The following is a 22787-nucleotide window of genomic DNA, read 5'->3' on the forward strand; positions in this document are numbered from 1 at the left end:
ATGAAATAAACATGAAATAATCGATATATAAGTACTTGGTGGGGGAGGGGATATAAATTACCTTCAAATCTTATATTTTTCGATTTTCAGAGGATAATTAGAGGATTTGTGAGGTTTCGGAGTTTTAGAGAGAGAATTCTTTTTTGAATAAACAATAATTGTAAAAATGGAACCGTATAGAAATCATTTCAGAACCATAATTTTATTTTATTAATTTTCTTAAATAAACAAGCTATACTTTTTTTTTTTTGAGTAATATACTTTATTGCACGAACTGAAAAAAAAAGACGTATTAAAATTAATCAGGATGGGCAAAATTGGAAGACAAGGTTAATTATTGAGTAAAATAAAAAAAAAAAAAAAAAACAGTTTAGTGTAGTGTGTTCAGTGTCCAGTATTTGTTTGATTTCTTAATAGCACCCAAAAAGGTGAAATATCTTAGGTGCCCGTATACTATACATACTCTTTTTTTTCCATTCCTACTATTTTGTCCTCCCTTACCCTCTCCTCCTTCCTTCCTTCTCCCATTCAACATTTTACAGGCGCCATCTCTCTCTCTCTCCTCTCTCTCCTCTCTCTCTCTATATATATATCCCTCTCTCTCTCTCTCATCGAACTTTCCTTTGCGGCCTCCGCAACCACCACGCCCTTCGTCGTCCGACATAAGGTCTGTATTTTCTCTCTCTACTTTTTAACTCTCTCCCTCTCTCTAGTTTTTTTTTTTCCGCGCTGCAACCCTTCAATCGCATTTAGGTGTTACGCTGAAAGATCTTAAATTAGATCTGCTCTCGAAATCGAATTAAGGTTTTAAATGTTTTCTATACGTTTCTAGAAATTAAATTTAAGTTGGATCTTTTATTTGATTATCCCCCTTCCTTTTTTCCCCAATTTTCTAGGTTGTACAGGATTTTTTTTTTTTTTTTTTTTAGCTTCAATTTTTTTTTTCCTTGACAGTAGTGGGTTTCATTCCTTTTAGTTTTTATTTAGCTTAATTTTTGTTACTGTTATATGAATTTTATATGCATGTGATTGATTAGGGGAATTTATTCCTGGATTTGTATACTTGTTGGAAAATGAACTGCAACTCCCAGGATACTTTCAGCCACTTGTTTTTGAATTTTTACGAAATTTGGTTGTACTCGGTGTATGTCAGGGTAAATTTGGTGTCTTTTAGATAATCGTACAATATAAACTTCGCTTTTATCTTTCAATAGTTATGAATTACATTGAGGGAATCTATCTTTTGAAAAGTCCATATACTGATGATGCCTTTAGTACTTAGAAAGAATTTGTTTAAGCCTACTTTCCAGTCAAAACATCTGTTAAGAAGGTATGCAAGCTTATTATAAGATTTCTAATAGTTTACATGAAACATAATTTAAGATGGGAGCTTATAAATAATGTGTTGGGAACATATATTGTCTTCAAAATAAGGATTCGTATAAGGAGTGAGATTGACAGATTACCCTCGCTGATAAACTCGTAGAATCCTGCGAGCTCTAGGAATTTTTTTTCAGATAACATCTTATAAGTTTCACACCTGAGTCAAACATCCTTAGAAATATATTTTTGAGTTGTAAAGATTGTTGGGACACGGCTACTGTTTAGATTTGCCCTCCTGTATGAATAGTTTTATTATCTTTGAGTTCAATTCATTTTTCATATCAATTAATGAGTGAACAGTCGGTGTGTTAATGAGGATATTAATCGTTCTGCTCAGAAATTCTTAATATAGAAAATGGGAATGGTTATGGATGGGCTTGCTATTTATGCAAGAAAAAACAGAAATGATTCAGGGGCATGCAAAAAAAAAATGTTCATGACTGAATTAAGCATTTATGGAAAATAGGACTCGTTCCCAGATGAAAATTTTGACCTTTTGTAAATATGGCAATTCATATGAACTAGCTGTCCATTGAGGTCATTTTCTGGATACATTTTTTCTGCGAGGAGAAAGGAAACTGTTTTACAGCTTCAGTGTAGAATTTTCTTCCACTCCTTATACCTTGGTTTATACTAGCATCTGGTCGTTGCTTTATTGTGTCTATATCAACTACACCTAACTTCATTGGTGGTACATAGTATACTGAGATTGTGTTTATATATATATGTATATTTAATTTTGTATTTAACCGTTCTTGATTTTTTTTTTTGCTCAGGTCTTGGCTTCAGGTTGAGAAGCCTGCACAGGATTGGCAATTAACTTTTCGGGAAAATTATGATGAGATCGTAGTTTTTTTTTTTTGTGTTTTCAAATATAACTTGTTTGTAACTGGTGTATTATGGATAGGAGTGAAAAAGAATTCCAAAATTCAAGTATTTGGTTCTTTATGTATAAAATTTAAGCGTATCAACGTCCCACAACTGACAATTTGAGTGTCAACCATCTATGCCTGGCAACGAACTTGGAGATAGGGTTCACAATTTTTTTTCACAAGACAGTTCATTGCAGGGGCAGCATCATTCACAGACCGTGGAAGGGAATTGGCCAGAGCTAAACGGGAGTTTTGGTGTTGGTAGCCAAAGGCAACTTGATCTATTAAATTCTAATAACAAAAATCATAATTCACAAAACTCAGGTAAGCATGGCTGCTTGAGCTTCACGTTACATACAAGATTAATTTTTCTTTGGACATTAGTTTCTCTACTAATGGTTTGATTTCTTTGCCATATGTTATCTCAAGCCCCTTAATTTGACACTCGTTAACTGACTGAATATTTCCTCTGTTTTCATGAGCAGACATAGATGGAGGAGAGGGCAGCTATCCCCTTCACATGACACATGGCTTGAACTTTACTCAGTCAAATCTGAGACCTGATTTTGCTAGAACCCCGACACTGAACGAACAGCCAAATTTGAATGGCTTCATGTATGGAAATCAGTTTCACCAGACAAGACAGAATGAAGCAAACTTTCTGGCTATGGATACAAATTCTGACCAGCGTCAGTTAATGACCTCAAGAGGCTTATCTGTCCCGGACCATCAGGCAAATGCTTCATATCCTGTCAGTTTTGACCTTTTTGGTGGTCAGCAGCAGATGAGCTATCAGCAATCCAGCATACCGCAATCTTTGCAACATCAGCAGTCTGGGGTAAACGACATGCAAAAACTGCAACAACAACTCATGATCAGGAAAATGCAAGAACTTCAAAGGCACCAACAGCACCAACAACACCAACAGCTAGATTTAAGACAACATGATTCGGTTAATCAGGTTTCCTCCTTTGCTAAACAGACTTCTGGCAACCAGTCGAATTCTGAAACATTACAGTACCCTTGGACAGCTGAGCATGGTATGAACTGGCTGAACCAGGGTACTGCAGCTGTGCAACGGTCTCCGAATAGACTTGGTTTTCCACCCAACCTTGCCCAGACACAGCGTTTTGTGGATTTGGGGCCAGAGCAGGTCGATCAATCTCTTTATGGGGTTCCTGTTTCTAGTTCAAGGGGTTTACCTGTGAACCAATATTCCCAAATGACAACAGCTAGATCTTCAATACCTCAAATGTCGATGTCTAGTAATTATCTTCAGGGTAATCAACATAATTTATTGACAGATCAGGCAGGTGTACAGGAAGAACCTTCTACTCATAGACATAAGTTTATGAATGAAAAGGTATTTGGACTTGCTTCTAGGCAATCTCCAAATTCTGGGATGAGAAATATGGGGGGCCTCCAACAAGTAAATTCCATGTCGAGAAATACGCCTCAGCAGGACCTAGCTGTTCATCCGGCGACCTCACATGAAAAACCAACTAGACAAGTTGCTTCTCCTCAAAGTGAAGTCGCACTAGATCCGACAGAAGAAAAGATTTTGTTCGGCTCAGACGATAATATATGGGCTGCTTTTGGTGAGGTCCCTGATATGAGTGGAGAAGCTGGTAACTCATTCAATAATGGAGGTGTATCGAATGGTTTACCTTCTATTCAAAGTGGTAGCTGGAGTGCTCTTATGCAATCAGCTGTCGCTGAAACTTCTAGCAGTGACATAGCGCCACAGGAGGAGTGGAGCGGTCTGAGTTTTCGCAATAATGATGGTCCTTTGGAAAGTCAGTTACCTTCTATGCGTTCGAATCAACTTGTGGAGAAGTCTCAAAATGAACCTGGCCAAAGACTGCTGAATGAGCTGCCTCAAAGTTCTTTCCCATCTGTAGAGGAAGCTGGCAAGTGGTCCAGCAGCAGTCCACTACAAAATTTAGTTGCAGAAGGAGGTCCGACGTATAGAGATGCCTCGCCACATCCCCTCCAGGCAGAGAGAAATGCTAAAACAAATTCTCCAACTTGGATCCCTGGACAGACTGGAAGTAGGCCACAATCAAATGGCTGGAATGCTCTGGCAGCTTTACCACCTGGTGGAGATAGGGTGACAAATACTCACGGGGCTGAGAAGTTGCAGCAAAATTCTCATAACAGTCAACCGAGGGTGATGCAAGAAGTGGCTCATGGAAGTTCTTTATGGAATTCAAATTCTGTTCCTAGTTCTTCTACTGAGTTTGGTCGAGTAAATTCCAGATTTGTCAATCCACAAGCAAATCAGGGAATCATTAGTTTGCAAGATGCTTCAGTAGCTAACTCAAGTAATACAAGAATTAGTAATGAAACCAGTCCACGTGTTCAAAGTAATTATTTATTTAATCAGTGGAAGAATGCTCATCCTGCAGTGAGGTCCAAAGGTGGTGAAAATGTAGGGAGACTGATGCATCAAGCTAATGGCACCGATCAGGTTTTAGACTCGATGGATAATGGTGATAATGAGGTGGATAATGGTGATGGAAAAGAAAATTCTAATGATAGCCATCGTTCAAACTTATCTCAGCACACTTCTGGTGGCTTCAGAGAAGGTGGATTGTCAGATGCGAGTGATTCACAATCTTTTATGACTGGGAAGCAAATGCCAACCAATCAGCTTTCTAGGAAGATTTCTGCTCCTCGAAAATTTCAGTATCATCCGATGGGGAATGAGGATGTAGAACCTACCTATGGTCTGAAGCAGCCTACCCGTGTGCAGGCCATGTCCCAGCAGAATGTCCATTTAGGCCAGTTGAAAATGTTTGGTCAGGTTTCAAGGAATTCTACAGCAACAGAAAAGGTAATTTATGAAATTTGCAAGCATAGCTATGTACAAACTTGAGTTTGCAAACCATAAATCAGGGATTTTTTTCTTTTTTTCTTTGTCTACAGGGGCAGTCCTCTGAACTTCAGGAAAATACTAAAGGCCCTGATGAGGAGTCATCACGTGGAAACCTTTCTGGTCGTGTGCCTAATATACCTGTCCCCTTAAGCCGGCCCATTGATACATACATCTCAAACAATGCTTCTTCATCGAGGTATCTTCATATTCATTTTCAGAAGCAGTATCTAGAATAACCTAAAACCGTGCCATGTTTTTCTAATTGTATCTCTCTGCACCAGTCAAAACATGTTGGAGCTTCTTCACAAGGTAGATCAGTCAGGAAATCATGATACCATGATGCAGTTCAGCTCGTCCGAGCAAAATGCATCATCTCAGCTACCGGAATCTGAATCTGCTGTGGCTGGTCAGTCTCAAGGTTTTGGGTTACAACTTGGTCCTCCATCTCAAAGGCTGCAGAGTCGGGACCAGCTATTTTCTTCTCAAAATGGTCAAGGCACATTAAGTTCTTTGTATCCTAGTAGTGCTGCTGCTGAAATCGGAGATAAGGGCCGACAGATGGCTCATTCATTAGAAACCCAGTTGAACTTCAAACATATTAGATCTGCAATTCCAGGGCATGCTGGGACTGAGAACTCTCTGTACAAGGCGCCTGCAAATTTTAATTCGTCATTCCTTTCTGGTATTCCATCTTCCACAAGTAATGTACAAAATCAGAAAATGACAAGCGTAACAGAACAAATGTCTACGAATCAGCATGTAGACGCTTTCAATGGTAACACCTCCTGCTCTGCACAAAAAAGTTCTGCAGAGACTTCCTTGCCTGATGCTTCTGGCAGCTTTCAACAAGGCAACCTTGCTTCTTCTAGGAACGTGTTCCAGCAAAGAGGTCCCACTGATGTACATGAAAGAGTTCTAGCAGCAACTATGCCGACCAAGGATCGTGAGCAGAGTTCTCAGAAATTTGCCATGCCTAACATTTCTCGACACGAAGATTTAGCACAGAATACGTGGACCAATGTTCCTACACATCAGCATAACATGGGTGTCCAGTTTCAGCGAGCATCATCACATGTGGAGTCACCTCAGCCAAATATTGTGGAATCAAGTTCTGCTCCTTTGATGCAAGGTCATGTAAACTCTCAAGGACATGCAGATGGCGAAGAACAAAAGTTGAAGGAAAGCTCTGGTCAGCCAGTACCATCTGTGAAGATTGACCCAGTTTCAAACATGAAAAAGCCATTAGGAAAAGCGTCCTCCACTAATAACCGCGTCAATGAATCTCCTCCGAATCCTGTTTCAACACAGAAGGATATTGAAGCCTTTGGCCGATCTCTGAGACCTAATAGCTTCTCTCCTCAAAATTATTCCTTACTAAACCAAATGGAGGCCCTAAAGGATGGAGAGATTGATCCAAGCAATAGGGTCGCAAAGAGAATAAAAGGATCAGGTAACATTACAGATGTTCGCCAATCAGCTTTGGATCCTGGGCGGCAAAATGAACACAATGCCCTAGTTGGAGATACTTTGGGTTCAAGCACTGAACCGCCTTCTCAGGATTCCAAATTGCTAGGCTTCTCTAGGCCAGCTGACATCTTGCCAAGCAAGATTTATCAACAGGAAAACCAAGCTGCAAAGGATGTTACAGCACTTAGTCGGGATGTTTCTCAGACCTATCCTTGTAATGATTATATGACTTCTGTCGTACCTAATCATCCTAAGATTAGTCCCCAGATGGCACCATCGTGGTTCAATCAGTATGGAACTTTTAAAAATGGGCAAATGCTGCAAGTATATGATGCACACAAAGTCACCCCCTTAAGACCTGTAGAAACTCCTTTTACTCTCGGCAAATCTTCCAGTGGTTTGGACGTGCTTAATTCAGAGGAGAAAGGAACTGCTGCTCCCGTCGATGCATGTCAAATCATTAACAGCTATCAAAATTCGACTCCCTCGTCAGTAGTCAATCAGTGTTTCTCTTCTATTCAGTCATCACAGCCTAATGCTGTTGGGCAAAATCTAGTGAGTTCGCGTAGCAAGAAGCGTAAGACTGCCACTTCTGAACTTCATCCTTGGCACAAAGAAATATCGGAGGGTTCCTTAAATCTTTGGACTCTCAGGTAGCTTCATGAATCTTTGTTTTTTCTTCTATAGACTCATATACTTTATGATAACTAGTCTGCTGCTTCACTAATGAACCTCTGATATGGTCAATGATTGTGTTCTACAACTTTTTCTGTTTTTTATAATTTTTTTTTTTTACTGTACCATCTATTTTTTGTAACCTGCATGAATTTACTGACTGCAGCATGGCAGAAGCAGACTGGAATAAAGCAGCAAACAGTCTATCTGAAAAGGTTTGATTGGGTTGCTAGATATACTTTTCCTCATTCTATTGATGTTAACTTTTGCGTTGTTCCCTTATCATTGCTTTTCTGACGGCAGGTTGAAGATGACGGGGTGGAACTATATGAAGATGGGCCACCATCGCTTAGGTCTAAAAGAAGGCTTATTTTGACAACACATCTTATGCAGCAACTGCTTCGCCCTGCACCAGCAGCTATTCTCTCTGCGGATGCTCGGTCTAGTTACGAGATTGTGGCTTATAGTGTCTCCAGGATTGCGTTGGGAGATGCTTGCAGCAAAGTTTCTTGCTCAAGTCACTTGGATAGCCCTTCTGACGGCATGAACCTGTAAGAACAAACTTGGATATGCATGAAATTGTCGTTTACTTTGTCAAAGATTTTGTCTTTAACCTGTTCCTTTTTGTTAAATATACTCTAGGCTTCTAAGTAAGGGCAGATCATCAAAAAGAAATGGTGGTCGTTATGCAGAAGCTACTGAAAAGCTGATGGGGCAAGCTAAGAAGCTAGAAAATGATCTCTTAAGGTAAAATTTTGTGGTGGAATTTACCTTTGCCTGAATTTTAAGATGGCAATCTATGATTTACCATGTTTGTCTTAGTTCGGATGTTTTGAATATTGTTTTATCGTCTTTGGTAAAGGTTAACTGAGTTTTAGCAGCATGCTTCAGAAAATTTCAGGAGACCCCTCGACAGCTGCCTCTGTCTAGTTGATGTATTAACTAGACAGCCTCTTACAACTTGATTTGCCTTTTTGAGTAGTTATTATTCTATATTTTAACAATTTACTGCATCCCATATTTCTAAGATTTACACTTTTAACGTTTTTACTTTCCAAAGAATTAGAATGAAAGCATACTGAAAATATACTCATTATAAAAACAAATGCAAACTCTCTATTGAAAATTAAGTTTCACAATGTGTGCAACATGCTACCATTGCTGCTTCACGGAAAGTTCTTTGTAAGGTCTAGGCTCTAGATTTTCTTGATTTGTGTCGAAACTTCAGGTGAGGCATTCCAGTATTTGTTTCATTTGGACTTCCTATTTGGTGAAGAAACATGTTACGAGGAAACTTGAAGCAGTTATTTGACCAAGCTATCTCTGCAATATCTTTATTACCTTTTTATTCTTGAAAGGGTATAACTTAGTAGTGTTATTTTCTTGTGTCTTTAGTGTATTTTCAGTATGATATATGTATTAAAGTGATGAAAAGTCCACGGTTCTAAAGTTATTTCATTAAATAAAAAATTAGGTCAAATAAGTGACTTTTTCCCAGGATGATCGTAACCGGCTAGGTTTTTGATAATTAAGTTTGAGATGCCATGGTTCGATTTTGGAATAGTAGTTTGCCAAGGAGTAAAGATGTAATTAGGTCCCGGGAAGACTTCGCAGTTTTGCGGTGACTTGTAGCGAGTCAGGTTCTGGATATTATTGGCTCTGGCTTGCTGATTTTTTCAACCTAGCAAGTGTGATTGTATTGAAATTTGAAATTATTGATGTGCTGCTAAAATAATTAGTTAAGTCATCCTCCCTAGCCTGATCGTATTTTGGGTGATCATGTGAGCTTTATTCAATTTAAATTTATAAATTTACTTATAACATACACGATAAAATTACTAAAAAATATTAAAAGTACTTCAGTTAATTGAGCTGATACTATCCAGCTGACTTAAGTCAGGCTTGAGCTCGACAGATTGACTATACAACTAGGTTTGATTACGTAGCTATGCTGAACAAAAGTAATTGTCACATTTAGCTTTCATTAGTATTCACCTCAGCTTGCTTTGCAACCATTTGTTCAGACCTGTGGCAACGATACCTCTTGAATTTTGTCCTGCTATTGTCTAACTCCCGTATGATAAATGTCATTTTATTTGTTAATGAAGTGGGGGATAAAGATGTACAAAGATATGTTCTCAATTCCTGAGTTTGGACGCACATTGTACAATAGATTTCAAATCCCGGTTCTTAATCTGAACTAGTTTTTGGATTATCGTAGTAGATTCAAAATTCACTCTCTATGGAGTCATTTAATACCGAAATCCTCTCATCCAATCAAAATCCTTCAATCCAAATGCAATCCTTAAGAATTATTTTTTAGAGTTTTAGCAATATGCACGTGACGTTACTAATGTAACTAACGTCATCATAATTATATCTGTATTTATAGATTTAATCTTGACTGTTTTTATTACATATACTTCACTTGCTTCTTCACTTCTTTGGTCTTATACTTCTTTTTATTTTCTCGTGCGTCTGTGATTTTTCCTTCTCTCTTTATTTCGAATATTTTATAGTGATTTCACAATTTACGTTTGAGGTCGTATCTTGGTCTTTTCGACCCCTTTAAAATGGACATTCTGTTTTTTTTTATTGCAGACTGGACAACAGTACGTCAATATTGGACTTGAGACTGGAATGCCAAGATCTCGAGAAGTTTTCAGTAATCAATCGATTTGCAAGATTCCATGGGCGTGAAAGTGACGTGACCGACAGCACTCACAATAGACCTATCCCGCAAAGATATGTTACTGCCCTTCCCATGCCTAGAAGTATTACCGATACCGTACAATGTCTATCACTATAGTATTTCGATTCATCGTAAATTATCTATCTCCAATAGTTTCCGACTGAACCCCACAAGAGGATGGAATTGCCGAATGCCTCATTATAATGTGTAAGCCTGTTTATTCTTTTTTCAATTTAGGCCATTGATACCATTCTTGAAGAAAAGGTTCAATTCATGTATGTATATCTTTTTGAAATTTTTTCAAAATGTGGTACAAATTCCTTATTTTGGCAGATGTGGGCCAATATAAATGGCCCCTGGTATGTCATATAATATGTTAGGTAGAGAAATTTATATAGTTGCAAATGTTGTTGTTGCATGGTAATTTATTTCCCTTTTCGGGTTATATGCTTTGAGCTCCGACTTGTAATAATTGATCGTCGCTGACTTGTGAACTAATCTAGTCGAGTTTTGGATAAATCCAGTCGTGAATTGGAAACTATATTTTGACACTCCAAGAACTGTTTAACATGTACATTGCTTTCTTGCTGATGTTTGAACTGGATAGTTGAGAAGTACTAGATTTGAAATTTTGATGGGGGAAGAACAGAGTTTAGTTGTAGTTGGGTGAATTCGGGATTTTAATCAATGGTGTTCGAAATCCAATACAAAAATAATGTAACTAACAAATATTAGAAAGTTTAGAAGATTTTTGATTTTATGATCGATACAAGTTACAAGTATATCGATTTTCATATTTTCTAAATTTTTTTAGTGTGCGACATCAAAATACAATTTAATACTTAATCTTCATTTTTTATTTCCTATTATTGTATTGTTTTGGAGCAATATTTATCAGCCCCTAAAAAATGATGTCAACTTCAGCGCGAGAAACATATTTAGTGGAAATGGCAACCAATGTTTGGTTTCATTTCTATTTCACTTTTATTGCTTCTCGTAAACAAATTCGTTTTTGTTAAACTTTCAAAAGAAAAAAAAAAACAATTACAAAACAATTTCAAAAGATTCTCTCTTCGGACATGATTTGACTGTTACAGTAAAATAAAAAATAAATGCTATAATAAAAAAATATCTTCACAAAAAAACAAAGGGTAAATTCCACTTTCCCCCTTGTACTTGGCTCGATATCACTTTATCCCCTTGTACTCTCGATTGCATCGATTTACTTATCCGTACTTAAAAAATTGTCTCAATGTGGCCCTCGCCGTTAGTTTTCAGATATTTGACATTAACACCGTTTGATCTAAGTTTGAGAATTACAAAAAAAACTACCCCTCCCAATTTATAATTATTAAAAAAAATAAAAAAAATTATGACTGCCGTCATGGACTATGCTTTCACGGTGTCTTGAATTTTTTATTATTATTCTTTTTGTTTTTTAATAATTATCTAAACTGGGAGGACTCGCGTGTTTGTACTTACAAAGCTTAGACCGAACTATATTAATGTCAAATGTCTGACAACTAACAACAATGGCCACATTGATACAAATTTTCAAGTGCATACGTAAATCGATGCAATCATAAGTAAAAGGGGATAAAGTGATACTGGGTCAAAGTACAAAGGGGAAAGTGAAATTTACCAAAAATCATACTAACATCACTTTATTTTTCAAATTATTCTTCTAAAATACATTTTTTCAACATCTTTGAATATAATTTGAATGTTATAGTATAGTTTGCCCATCTAAAGGTATAAACAAACATTATTTTTATTTTCTTATTATTTCCTCAAAATATATTTTCCTTAAATAAAATAAATATAACTCCCAGAATAAATCCAAACATTACTTGAAAGTTTCACGGCCTATTCTATTCATAAACTCCATCTGTTCCGTAATAACTGTCTATTTTTTAAAATATTTTTGTTCGATATTATCTGTCACTTTAGATTTCCAATGCTGCATTAAATGCATTTTTTTTTTTCTGTTTTAACCTTATTAATTTAACTATAAGTATTAACTCTCTCTTATCACATCATTAAATAACAAATGTTATTTTAGTCTTTCTAATATATTTTACCTAAAATCAAGACACAATTATTAAGCTTCTTAATCCTTGTGCAAAGTCAAAACGACATTTAATAAGGAACGGAGGAAGTATACACACACACACACCCACATTGATGTGTGTAAATCAACACTAAATAACCAAGTTTCTGTATTATGAAAGACTATATAGACCCAAGAATATCATGTATTTAACTATTTACATCAAAATAATATGATTTAAAAATAAAAAATGAAGAATAACAGTAATTAATACTATAACCTAGATGTGTGTAGTCAACAGAAACTTAGCAGGCACAGAAACAAAGATGGCTTCGCAATCAAACGATCCCAGGCTACCATCGGCGGCGCGTCCCTACAAGCAGCCCGTCGTCGCCCCTCAAGATCTCCCCGTCGATTACTCCGGCTTCATCGCCGTCATCTTCGGCGTCTTCGGCGCTATGTTCAGGGTTCGAATCAAATCAATTTCTCTCTCTCTCTCTCTCTCTCTCTCTCTCTCTCTCTCTCTCTCTCTCGGATCTACATTAGTATATCGACGATTCGATTTGATTTTTTTTTTCTTTGATTATTTACAGTACAAGGCATGCTCGTGGCTCGCAATCATATTTTCGGCGCAATCGCTTGCTAATATGAGGAATATGGAGAATGATCTGAAGCAGATCTCCATGGCAATGATGTAATTGTTCTAACTTCCTGTTTCATTTTTTTTTTACCAGCATTTACAGATTCATGAAGATTTACATGAGTGGTTTGTTAGTTAGTTTATAGCTGATTACTCCAAAGTGATATTTCATTCTTCTTTCTGTGTTGATTTCCTTGATTTCATATGTTTATAAGACTTGATCGATCCTTAGGTTTTCCGATTTCCGATGAATCCTTCATTTAGAGGTCATGGGTCCTATGAGAAAGTCAAACAGTTCGATAAATATAACCGTTATTCCGAGTAATTACAAAGGGCACTTTCGAGCAAGTAATTCACATACGTAGAAAATTAACTCAACTTTAGGCAGTGGAGAGACAGCCGATCGAAATTTATGAAAACTGGTGGTAAAGCAACACGATTAAGTAATGAATTGAAAATTATGTAGGCGAATTGTTCTGAAGAAGAATAGTTTGATGGTATTTTATTTTTGAAGACTAACTTTATCTTTTCTCGATAGCCATTTCTAAATCGTATATCTAATAAGCCTTGGCTGAAATGGATGTTCACAGATATTTGCCGATCACTTTTCCCCATCCAAACAGTGCCATTCTTGTTACTTTACCTTCGCTTCAGCTTATTGACATATAATACTGCTCTGTAATTTTTAGATGATGGCCTCATTAGATTCGAGCTGTATACAAAACTATCAACTTCACGAATTTTATAGAAAAGTCAGTGGTATATGTTAGTTGCTTACTTTAGAACATCTTTTTTTTCTTAAAATTATGCGGCTCGTCTTGTTAAATATATTTTGTTAAGATATTCTCTTGTGTTTGGTTTTCCATGTTCGTTTATCAAATTAAAAAAGGATTACATGAAAAGGAATCAACTTTTCTGCATCATTTCTTGTATTTATGTATGGTTGCCTATATGTTAGATAGCATATTAGAGGAAATCATATTTCCATTTTACTCTCAGTTTGCAGAACTTTTTGACTACTTCCGTTATTTCTTAAACAACATTTATTCAGTAGAGCTAAATACAATATTAAGACGTCAATTTGTTCTTGATCCCCTATATCCCACAGTTCCCCATTATCTTGATCCAATATACGTGTGGAGTTATCTAGGTTTGCGATGAGAATGCACTAACTAGTTTGAGGTGTGTTCCGCCCGATTCAGTATATTTCTGTTATTCGTAGTTGAAAGTGTCGGTCTTTGACCAATGAATGATTTTTTCAATGATAGTGTTGATATTCAATTTTGGCCCATAATTTTATCTATACATAAATCGTTGATTTCAAGATACTAAACCTGCAACCTAATATTTATAACTCGTTTTTAAGTTTTTGGGTCTCATTGGACCGTAGCTGGGAGTGATGAATTTGGAGCTTATCATTAGATAGTGAAACTGCATTATTTATTTATGTGACTAGAGTTCATGCATTCCTTAATATTACCTCGTTTGGGTGTGTACACAAAAATTGTAGGTTTTCCCACATGAATTTTAAAACATATACTTGAAGCTACCGTGAATTTGTTTATGTTGTTTCCATGAAGATCTATAGTTTCTGCAAATTTATGGCCGACTTTTAGATTCCTTTTACATAAATAACATATTTCTCGTTCTAAAAGCTGATTTTTCGTTCTCTTGTCAAATGGGAAGTGATATATGAATGTTTGTCACACATGCTTATTGTTACCAATGATGTTATTTCGTACATTAATAATATTCATAACGATAAATTTTTTAGTTATATCTCTGTGTCATGATAGATTTCAGGTTTTCGTTTCTTATATTGGTTGTCATTTGTTCCGTATATTTTACACTAGTAATATTTATTTTCTCGTTTTTTGTATACCAGGTTTGGTATCATGGGTTTGGTGACAAATTACTTGGGGCTCGGGCCTCGTCCAACCCCGAAGAAGTAGAGATCGTAAGATTTTGATTGTTGAATTACGGGAAAGCTCTACTCTCTTTTTTTGCTCATTCCGCCAGCTTGTTTGATCTTTGTGAAACTACTGCTATTTCTTTTAATTTACAATTTCACTTTTTAGTTTATTATTTGAAATAGTTAGTTGGAAAATGGTTTCATATGTGACAGTGGCATATTGGCTCTTCTTAATTACACAATTATTTGTCTCAATTGCATGACTTGCAATATCACTTTTTACTGTTTCTTTTAATGTTTATTTATGTCTTGTAACATGATCGACGATGATGGGGCCGATTTAATTAGGTTTTACTGGTAAGACAAAAATTCGTAAACACGATCCCCAGTTTTTTCTGTAAATTTATACCGAGTTATGCGTACATCAATATTCAATTACTCCATCTGTTCCATAATAAGTGTCTCTTTTTAAAAATATTTTATAGGGTTAAATATAAAAATATCCCTGTATTATGGACTTTGTATCATATATCTCATGTACTACACATAAATACAAAAACTCCTCTACTGTTATATTTTTTTCAAAATTTGACAAAAATACCCCTTCTAAGCTTGTAAATATAAGGGATTGTTTAAGCCATTTTCTACTATATTTTTTAATATTTTCGGTCAATTTTACTTGAGAAAGTTTGATATTTTTATTCTTTTTCTCCAAAACATTTAATTACTTTAATTTTTTTTTTCAAAATTTTCTGAATAAAACCTTTTATTTTTGTCATTTTGAATTTCTTCATTTTTTTCTTAACAATCGTAGGATTGTAAAGATGTTTGTAATCTTAAATATTTGAACTAGCGGAAGACATTTAAGAAAAAAAATTAAGAAACTCAAAATGACAAAAATAAAAGATTTTATTCAGAAAATTTAAAAAAATCTAAGCAATTAGATGTTTTGGAGAAAAAATATAAATACCAAAATTTTCCACGTACAATTGACTGAAAAGGTAAAGTATATAGCGGAAAATGGCACAAACAAACCAATATATATATCAAACTTCAACTTTACTGATTTAGCCACACATTCCAAAATAAGATAACCAGAGTGATGGATTTTCTTTTCAATCTTAATTTGTAGCCCTACTGTTTCAGTGAAAATCAAATGACACTTTTTTGTTGCAATAAACCTTCAATGTTGTCTCATAAATTTTTAGAAATTCTCTTTAACTTTTTTAAGTTTTGACCAATTTATTTTATTCAGTAATTTTAATTTTATTAAATTAACCAATATTAAATAAATATATATATATTAATTAAATTATAAAATTCAAATTTGTGATACGGTATGGTACTACTATGGTACAGAAAATACAAAACCGCTTTCGTGCCGTATAATAGTGGTACGGTACCAATACCGTACCAAATTTAGTGGTAATCGAAGTTTCGATAATTTTTAGGTATTGTTTGGTAGGTATACCGTGGTATTCGGTAGGCGATAATTATTTTTCATCCCTAGGCTTTATCGTTGCATAAACTGCAATATAGTGTTAAATTTTTAATTTATTTTTACTGTTTGAGGCTTATAAAATTTAAAATAAAATGATTTGTGGATGCATTTTTTAGAACTTGCAGATACTTTTTTTTTTTTTTCTTTTTTTTTTTTTTTTTTACTATTTTTCCAAACGAAAAACGTAAATTCTCCCAAACGCTCTCAAACTCTCTCAACCTTTTGGAGACACATTCTCAGATATCGACCAAGACGATAACATATCAAAGGTAATTTTACGTTTTTATAACTATTTCGTTACGTTAATTTCGAATATGAAAAATATATAAAAATAGGCCAAATGTAGAGCTCCAGTGGTTCTTTTTTATGATTGTTTCGTTTTTATATATATATTTTATGTTTTTTAATTTAAAAGATAATTTATCGAATTTTTGCCAAAAAAAAAAATTAAATAAAAGAAAAAACAAAATTCAAGTGTTCATGTGATTCCAATGTGATTCCAGGCAAACTCGGTCTACGGAGTTCCCGTAGAACCACGCAAATGCGATAGATCGGGTTCGCCTAGAATCACATGAACACATGCATTATTTGTGTCTCTTAATTTTTGCTGATTTAGGGTTGTTCGTGTAAAAGTAGGCGAACAGGTGGATTAAGTTCGTGTGAAACGACACGTACTCAGTACACAGTTGTTCGCCTACTTTTACACGAACACTTATATATATAATTTGTTGCAATACTAATTTTGTTTTTTGTTAAATTATAGATGGCTGAAGGTAGAGGAAAAAGTTTAATGAGTCAGGTTGCCGAAAAAGGTAAGAGTTTGATGAAAGCTTTGGGTGAGAAGGCGAACAATCCGAATGATCTGGATTGTATTAAAAATCGGGGAGTTCTTGCATTTGGATGAAGGAAAGCGATGGCGAGAGAAAAAGCGAAGCGATAGAAACAACGAGAGCGAGAGAAGTTATTGTAGTCGGAGTTGGGCGTTGTCTACCTATTACCGATGATCAATAAGTGTATTTTGTTCGTACTCCGTTGCAGAATGCGTACAACGATGACGAGGAGATGGTGGATAATGTCGAAAATTACAGTGACGATGATGATGATGATGATGATGATGATGATGATGATGATGATGATGATGATGATGATGATGAGGCTAAGCTGGTTGCAAGGTAAGGCACCTGGAGGTCGTGGCCTAAATTTTCCACAATTGGATGGTCCACCGTATTTTGAGGGTTCGTGCGAGGAAGGGACATACAATTTGGAGTTTATGTGTTGGTTCAAGGCGCATATAGCGATATATGTTTTGGATGGACATGCAAGTTTTGCTTTAATACGTTCTTTATATATATTTTTATAATGTGTTTTTGCTATCTAATATATGCAATTTAATTTAGGAGCGTCGTGCTACTGGACGGTGCGAGTCGAGATTGAAAGCACTTGAAGCCTACCACAACTCGCAAGATGACATGATGATTTGCAGGCTGGAGGCAACCGAGCTTTATCACTTGCGAGATTGTAGGCTTTGTTAGAGTAGGTGACCAACAAGCCAGCCAACATGTGGCTGTGGTCTTTCGTATTTATTATTGTAATAAACGAACCTTTATTCGTATTAATGATAAAACACATTGGCATTCTATATCTTTGTCCCTTTGTCACAAGCATAGATATAGTCCTTACAGTTATTACAAGTACTAGTAATTGATCGTTAGGATCGTGAGATATTTACATGATCGTGAGATATTTACATAAGTATTATAATTGTTAAACATGTTCCCATTCGAAGGGTTACGCCACCAATGAGGATATCGGCCTTTCCCATTAAGAGACTAGCACTTAGTGTATGTGTACTGCATCTCATCAGTAAACGGTATTGTGATATCGGCATGCATAAGTGGGTGCTCGTAAGTTGACGAGTTCCCTGAACTCCCTCACCCTAGAAATCTGTAAGTGGTTTCCCAATAACCGAGTAGAGATATCTATGGTATAGTTGTACACCATTAGTCCTTATGACCTAGACATCACCGTGACTTCACTAGAGGACCAGCTGTATCGTGACATGTCCCTGAATTCCACCGAGGACCATCCCAAGGGCCAGTGTTCGTGCAGTCCGAAATCTAGTGGGAGGTCTGTGCATTGTAGTCGGGGATTCGATCGCTAGAATAGTCTTGGATGTCCTGTGTGTTCTGAAAGTTTGTAATCATTCTAAGTCTCTGGCCAGAGCTGACTAAGTGATGATTAGAGAATTGGATTCTCTAGGTCATGCACGTAATGATTACAACACTTAGAATGATCGCACCGTCATTGAACATATAAAGAGGTCTCGATGAACCAATGCATCTAGTTCGATCGGGACATATGTATCGAAGGGACCGTACTGTACGTTAACTATATCTGAAGGTTCTTGCAGGCACTTCATTTGTATCTAGGGAATCATGACGCGTCGTTGCTAGACGCCAATCTTGATTCGTTGGGTGATTAAGGTGAAACGAGCTTCATCTTAATCGTAACTCTAAGGGACGAGTTTTGACCACAAAGGGTTGTGGGCCCACGGCTAGCTTACACCTGAACCATCGAAGGTCACACTGCTCGTGCACATGAGATCTTTGAATAAACGGTCAAATGTAAAATATGTTTATCTTTGCATGATTGGAAGTCAATATGATTGGGTCCAACATTCGTAATTTGGAATTATGAATGAGAATAAGAAAAGGAAAAGAATAGGCGAACATTGTAGTGGACTTTCTAAATGGGGAAGTTTCCAAATTTAGAAAGTGCACTGAACTAGGGTTTCCACTTTTGGAAAGTTGGAAATTGAGAGTTGGCACTCGTAATGAAGAGGACTTTATAATGATTCCGAAAATGTAATCGTTGCAATTTTTCGGTCATTGAATTGAGAGAGACGAGCAAGTAAAAGTACTAACGAACTTAAGCTGTTGGGCCCGGTCCAACTTAAGCCCGCTAGGGTTTTATGCAAGACACTATAAATACAAGATTTATAGGTCTTACACACACACAACACAAAACCCTAACCCTAGCCGCTCACACTCTCTCTCACTCGGCCCTCTCTCCTCGGCCACCGCGCCGCCGTCGCCGGAAAGTCGCCGGAATCGGCCATCCGTTGGCCGATCCCTTTCGGTACTCTTTTCCCTCTTTCTTTTCTTCCGTTATTTCTAACTATTACGTGTCTAGTGCCACGTGTTTATTAGATCGAAGTATACGAGGTGAAATCTGAGAGGAGGAAGATCGAAGATCGAAGAATCGAGGAGCAGCACACGAGCCTAAGCCGCACGCAACTCCACGCGCCGCCCGAAGACCGCGCGTGAGTTACACGCGCCGCCGTGGCCGTCACGCCGCTGCTGCCGCTCCACCGCTGCTGCCCCGGATTGTACGGATTGGTTTCCGTAGCAATCTCGTCTTGCTTAGTGCGCCTACCTTACGCTTCAATAGGTAAACTCACGATTCATTGTTCTTGATTCGTACACGTTTAAATCTAATATGTATGTTCGTTCTTGTATGATTTTATGTGATTACATGAAATTGATTTATATGTTCGAGCATGTTATTTGATTTAAACGCGAGCATGTTAATTGATTTAAATTTGTTTAAATAATTAAGCATGTATCTTGTTTTTATTTTCGCTGGAAGCGCAAAGCTACGCAATTAATTGTTTTCAATATTGTCAGGCATGTGTTTATGTGTTTTAAATTGTTTAAATCGCATAAAATTTTTGTTTTCCGCTGCGTACACGTGCCTGATTCCCAATAGTGGTATCAGAGCTCGTTGCGCAATTAATTGGGTTCGTTTTAATATGCTATGATTTTATGCATGTTCGATTTATTAAAGTAGTGATTGTTGTGTTATGTAATTGGGAGTTTTTGTAAGTTTAAAATATTTTTGAAATATTGTTTTGAATTTTTCCACCTTTAAAAATTGTTTAAAATTGAAAAATCGAATCTGAAATTGTTTTAAAACATCGGTTTTTTAATTGTTCGGATCGAACCGGTCGAACCGGCCGGTTCGATGGTTGTGTGCGATCTAATTGACCGAATCCACGTGGATTCGGGTCGGTCAGACCGGTTCTCGGTCCGACTGACCCGGCCCACTGATTTGGGTCAACTGGACCGGGCAGAACCGGACCGCTTCGGTCCGAACCGGTCAAACCGGTTGGGCCGAACCGGTCAGACCGGTTGGGCCGAACCGGTTCACTGAAAAAAAAAAAAATTATTTCAGATTTCTAAAATTAAACCTAAAACAAATTTTTGGAAAATTATTTTCAATTAATCCCAATTAGATAATTGGATCGACAATCATCTATTTTAGTAAATAGGTGTTAGATTAATTAATTAATTTAAATTGTTAAATTGATTTCAATTAATAGAACACAAATATAATATTGATTATAGTTCAACTTAATTAGTAGTACCTCAACATTATTTGAATGATTTATGCTAGTTGAGGTTCTATAATTATTTTGAAAAACCCGATAATTAATTATTGTAATTAATTATGCAGTTAGGTCGTATGTTCCTCTTAGGACAATATGCGTTTCCATATACCTTTAGAGAACATAGATGTAGCACATAGACCAATCCGAACCTTCCGATGAGATAAAACTTTTAATAAAACCCCTCATTCTTAATCTAATTAAGAATCATTTCAAGCTATAAAGAAAAACCCAATCTGTTGAGTTATTAATTTCTTTCCTTCTGCCAACGGTTGGATTATGTGTAGCCCTTTACTGTTGTGCAGTAAGCCGTGTTAGCGGGGAGTGCTATGGTAGAGTAAGCTGTACTTCAATTGACATAGCGATGAAGGTAGCCATAGAAAAGGGTTATGTTGGATTAACGTGGTCGGCTAGATTCACTAGGGACTGCATTAGTTTGGCATAATCAAGTTCTATGAGCATCTTTGATTGGTAGGTTAGACTTGACACACGACGATTTTGATATTCGCGAGATTAAATTAGGGTCGCGAGATTGATTGGTAGGGTCATATTGTGGATATGATTGATTGTGATCTACCTTTGGGCAAATATAATCGGGCTAGATTAACTACGGGTTATATTTGTCTATTGGACCTAAAACCCATTAAGAAAAATCAGTTTTCTTGTTTGTCTACTAGAGGGAAGTGGAACTCGATAAAATTAGTGGGAGAACAATTAAATAACATAAGTCCAAACATTTAATTGTAACAATCATTTAACGCGAATCTCTAATAATCCTCTTCTCTATACCGCTCAGATAATCATGTCTAAAAATCCCATAATGTCAATCCTCGACAATAAACTCAATGGGGCGTCTCTATGTTTTGAATGAGAGAATTCCCGCCACTATACCTGCCACATCGACTGATGCTGAAAAGGAAACTTATGAGGCATGGAAGAAAGATGATACATATGCTAGGTGCTATATGATAGCCGCCATGGAGCCCGCGCTTGCGAGGAAATATGAGTCTCACATGCATGCTTTCGATATAAAGGCTCATCTCGATAGCATGTATAGTGAGAATATTAGGGCATCGAGGTACGCTGCTACAAAGGAGTTGATCACGACGAGACAGCGCGACGGGACTTCGGTCCACGAGCACTGTCTCAAAATGATCACTCTCCTTGAAAAGCTAGTGAATTTCGATGTCACCCTCCCAGCCGAGCTCTCGTTGGATTTGATCCTGTTGTCTCTTCCTAGTTCCTATGAATCGTTCATAGTGAACTTCAACATGAACAAACTAGATCATCCCTTGGATGAGTTAAGGAACATGTTGGTCAGTTTCGAGTCCACCATTAAGAAAGAGAAGTCTGTTCTCATTGCTGCTACTTCTGGAAAGAAGAGTTCTTCCCAAAAGAAGAAAAAGGAAAGATTTCCCTTCCCAAACAGCAAGTTCGAAGTGGGTGAAGGTAGTGGGGGCCCCAAGGCAAAGGTTGGCAAGCAAGTTGATGATGCTTGCCATCACTGTGGAAAGAAAGGACATTGGCGCTGCAACTGCAAGGCTTACCTAAAGCAGAAAGTTCTGAAAAGGGTACGTATTTCATTGACGTAAATTTGTCTGTCAACTCTTCTTCTTGGGTATTGGATACGGGCTGTGGCTCACATTTGTGCAATGATTTGCAGCTAATGACAAGAAGTCGAAATCTTAGAGCGGGTGAGACCTACCTAAGGATGGGGAATGGAGCAAGAGTTGCTGCTGAAGCCATTGGCACAATTTACTTAAATCTTTTGGATTCTAGTTTTCCTATTGTTTTGAACGATTGTTTATTTGTTCCGTCCCTCATTAGAAACCTTATTTCTATTCCTGTATTAGATATTGAAGGTTTTACTTTTGTTTTTGGACATTCGATTTGCATTATACAAAAGAATGAGAATTTGATTTGCAAAGGACGACTATTAAACAACTTGTATGAACTAAATCCAAATGAAATACCTATTAATGTTATATCAGCAAAACGTAAGGAGATAGATCAAAACCCCGCACGACTTTGGCACGCTAGATTAGGTCATGTCTCTTTAAGAAGGATGAACGATTTTGTTAGTGAAGGATTGTTCTCTTTAGAGGACGTGAAATCACTACAAACTTGTGAATCTTGTCTTAAAGGGAAAATGACCAAGTCCCCCTACAAAGGGAAAATGGAACGAGCCAAGGGTCTTTTGGATTTGATCCATACAGACGTATGTGGTCCATTAAGTGTTATTGCGAAGGGTGGATATAACTACTTCGCTA

The 22787-nt window shown here is 36.7% G+C and overlaps 2 protein-coding genes across 2 annotated transcripts; both read left to right on the forward strand.

Moving 5' to 3' along the window:
- Nucleotides 1-400: 400 nt before the first annotated feature.
- LOC105951616 (uncharacterized) lies at nt 401-10372 on the forward strand. The gene is made up of 9 exons (XM_012975065.2): nt 401-667; nt 2160-2579; nt 2741-5091; nt 5184-5329; nt 5415-7253; nt 7442-7490; nt 7579-7826; nt 7918-8022; nt 9877-10372. Exons 2-9 carry the CDS (start codon nt 2390-2392, stop codon nt 10082-10084), a joined length of 5136 nt encoding a protein of 1711 aa, XP_012830519.2. The 5' UTR covers nt 401-667; nt 2160-2389; the 3' UTR covers nt 10085-10372.
- Nucleotides 10373-12205: 1833 nt separating this feature from the next.
- LOC105951615 (asterix-like protein) lies at nt 12206-14824 on the forward strand. Its single transcript, XM_012975064.2, has 3 exons — nt 12206-12484; nt 12611-12711; nt 14543-14824. Exons 1-3 carry the CDS (start codon nt 12302-12304, stop codon nt 14607-14609), a joined length of 351 nt encoding a protein of 116 aa, XP_012830518.2. The 5' UTR covers nt 12206-12301; the 3' UTR covers nt 14610-14824.
- Nucleotides 14825-22787: the final 7963 nt, after the last annotated feature.

The sequence above is a fragment of the Erythranthe guttata genome, chromosome 9, assembly GCF_056151865.1.
Source record: "Erythranthe guttata isolate IM_541 chromosome 9, IM_541, whole genome shotgun sequence".
NCBI classification, from domain to species: Eukaryota; Viridiplantae; Streptophyta; class Magnoliopsida; order Lamiales; family Phrymaceae; genus Erythranthe; species Erythranthe guttata.

Excerpts from the sequence above, each read along its gene's own strand:
- LOC105951616 (XM_012975065.2), top strand. The coding sequence starts at position 2,390 with ATGCCTGGCAACGAACTTGGAGATAGGGTTCACAATTTTTTTTCACAA. Across the intron at positions 2,580-2,740 it reads TCATAATTCACAAAACTCAG|ACATAGATGGAGGAGAGGGC; the intron begins GTAAGCATGGCT and ends TTTCATGAGCAG. Across the intron at positions 5,092-5,183 it reads ATTCTACAGCAACAGAAAAG|GGGCAGTCCTCTGAACTTCA; the intron begins GTAATTTATGAA and ends CTTTGTCTACAG.
- LOC105951615 (XM_012975064.2), top strand. The coding sequence starts at position 12,302 with ATGTGTGTAGTCAACAGAAACTTAGCAGGCACAGAAACAAAGATGGCT. Across the intron at positions 12,485-12,610 it reads TCTTCGGCGCTATGTTCAGG|TACAAGGCATGCTCGTGGCT; the intron begins GTTCGAATCAAA and ends GATTATTTACAG. Across the intron at positions 12,712-14,542 it reads CAGATCTCCATGGCAATGAT|GTTTGGTATCATGGGTTTGG; the intron begins GTAATTGTTCTA and ends TTTGTATACCAG.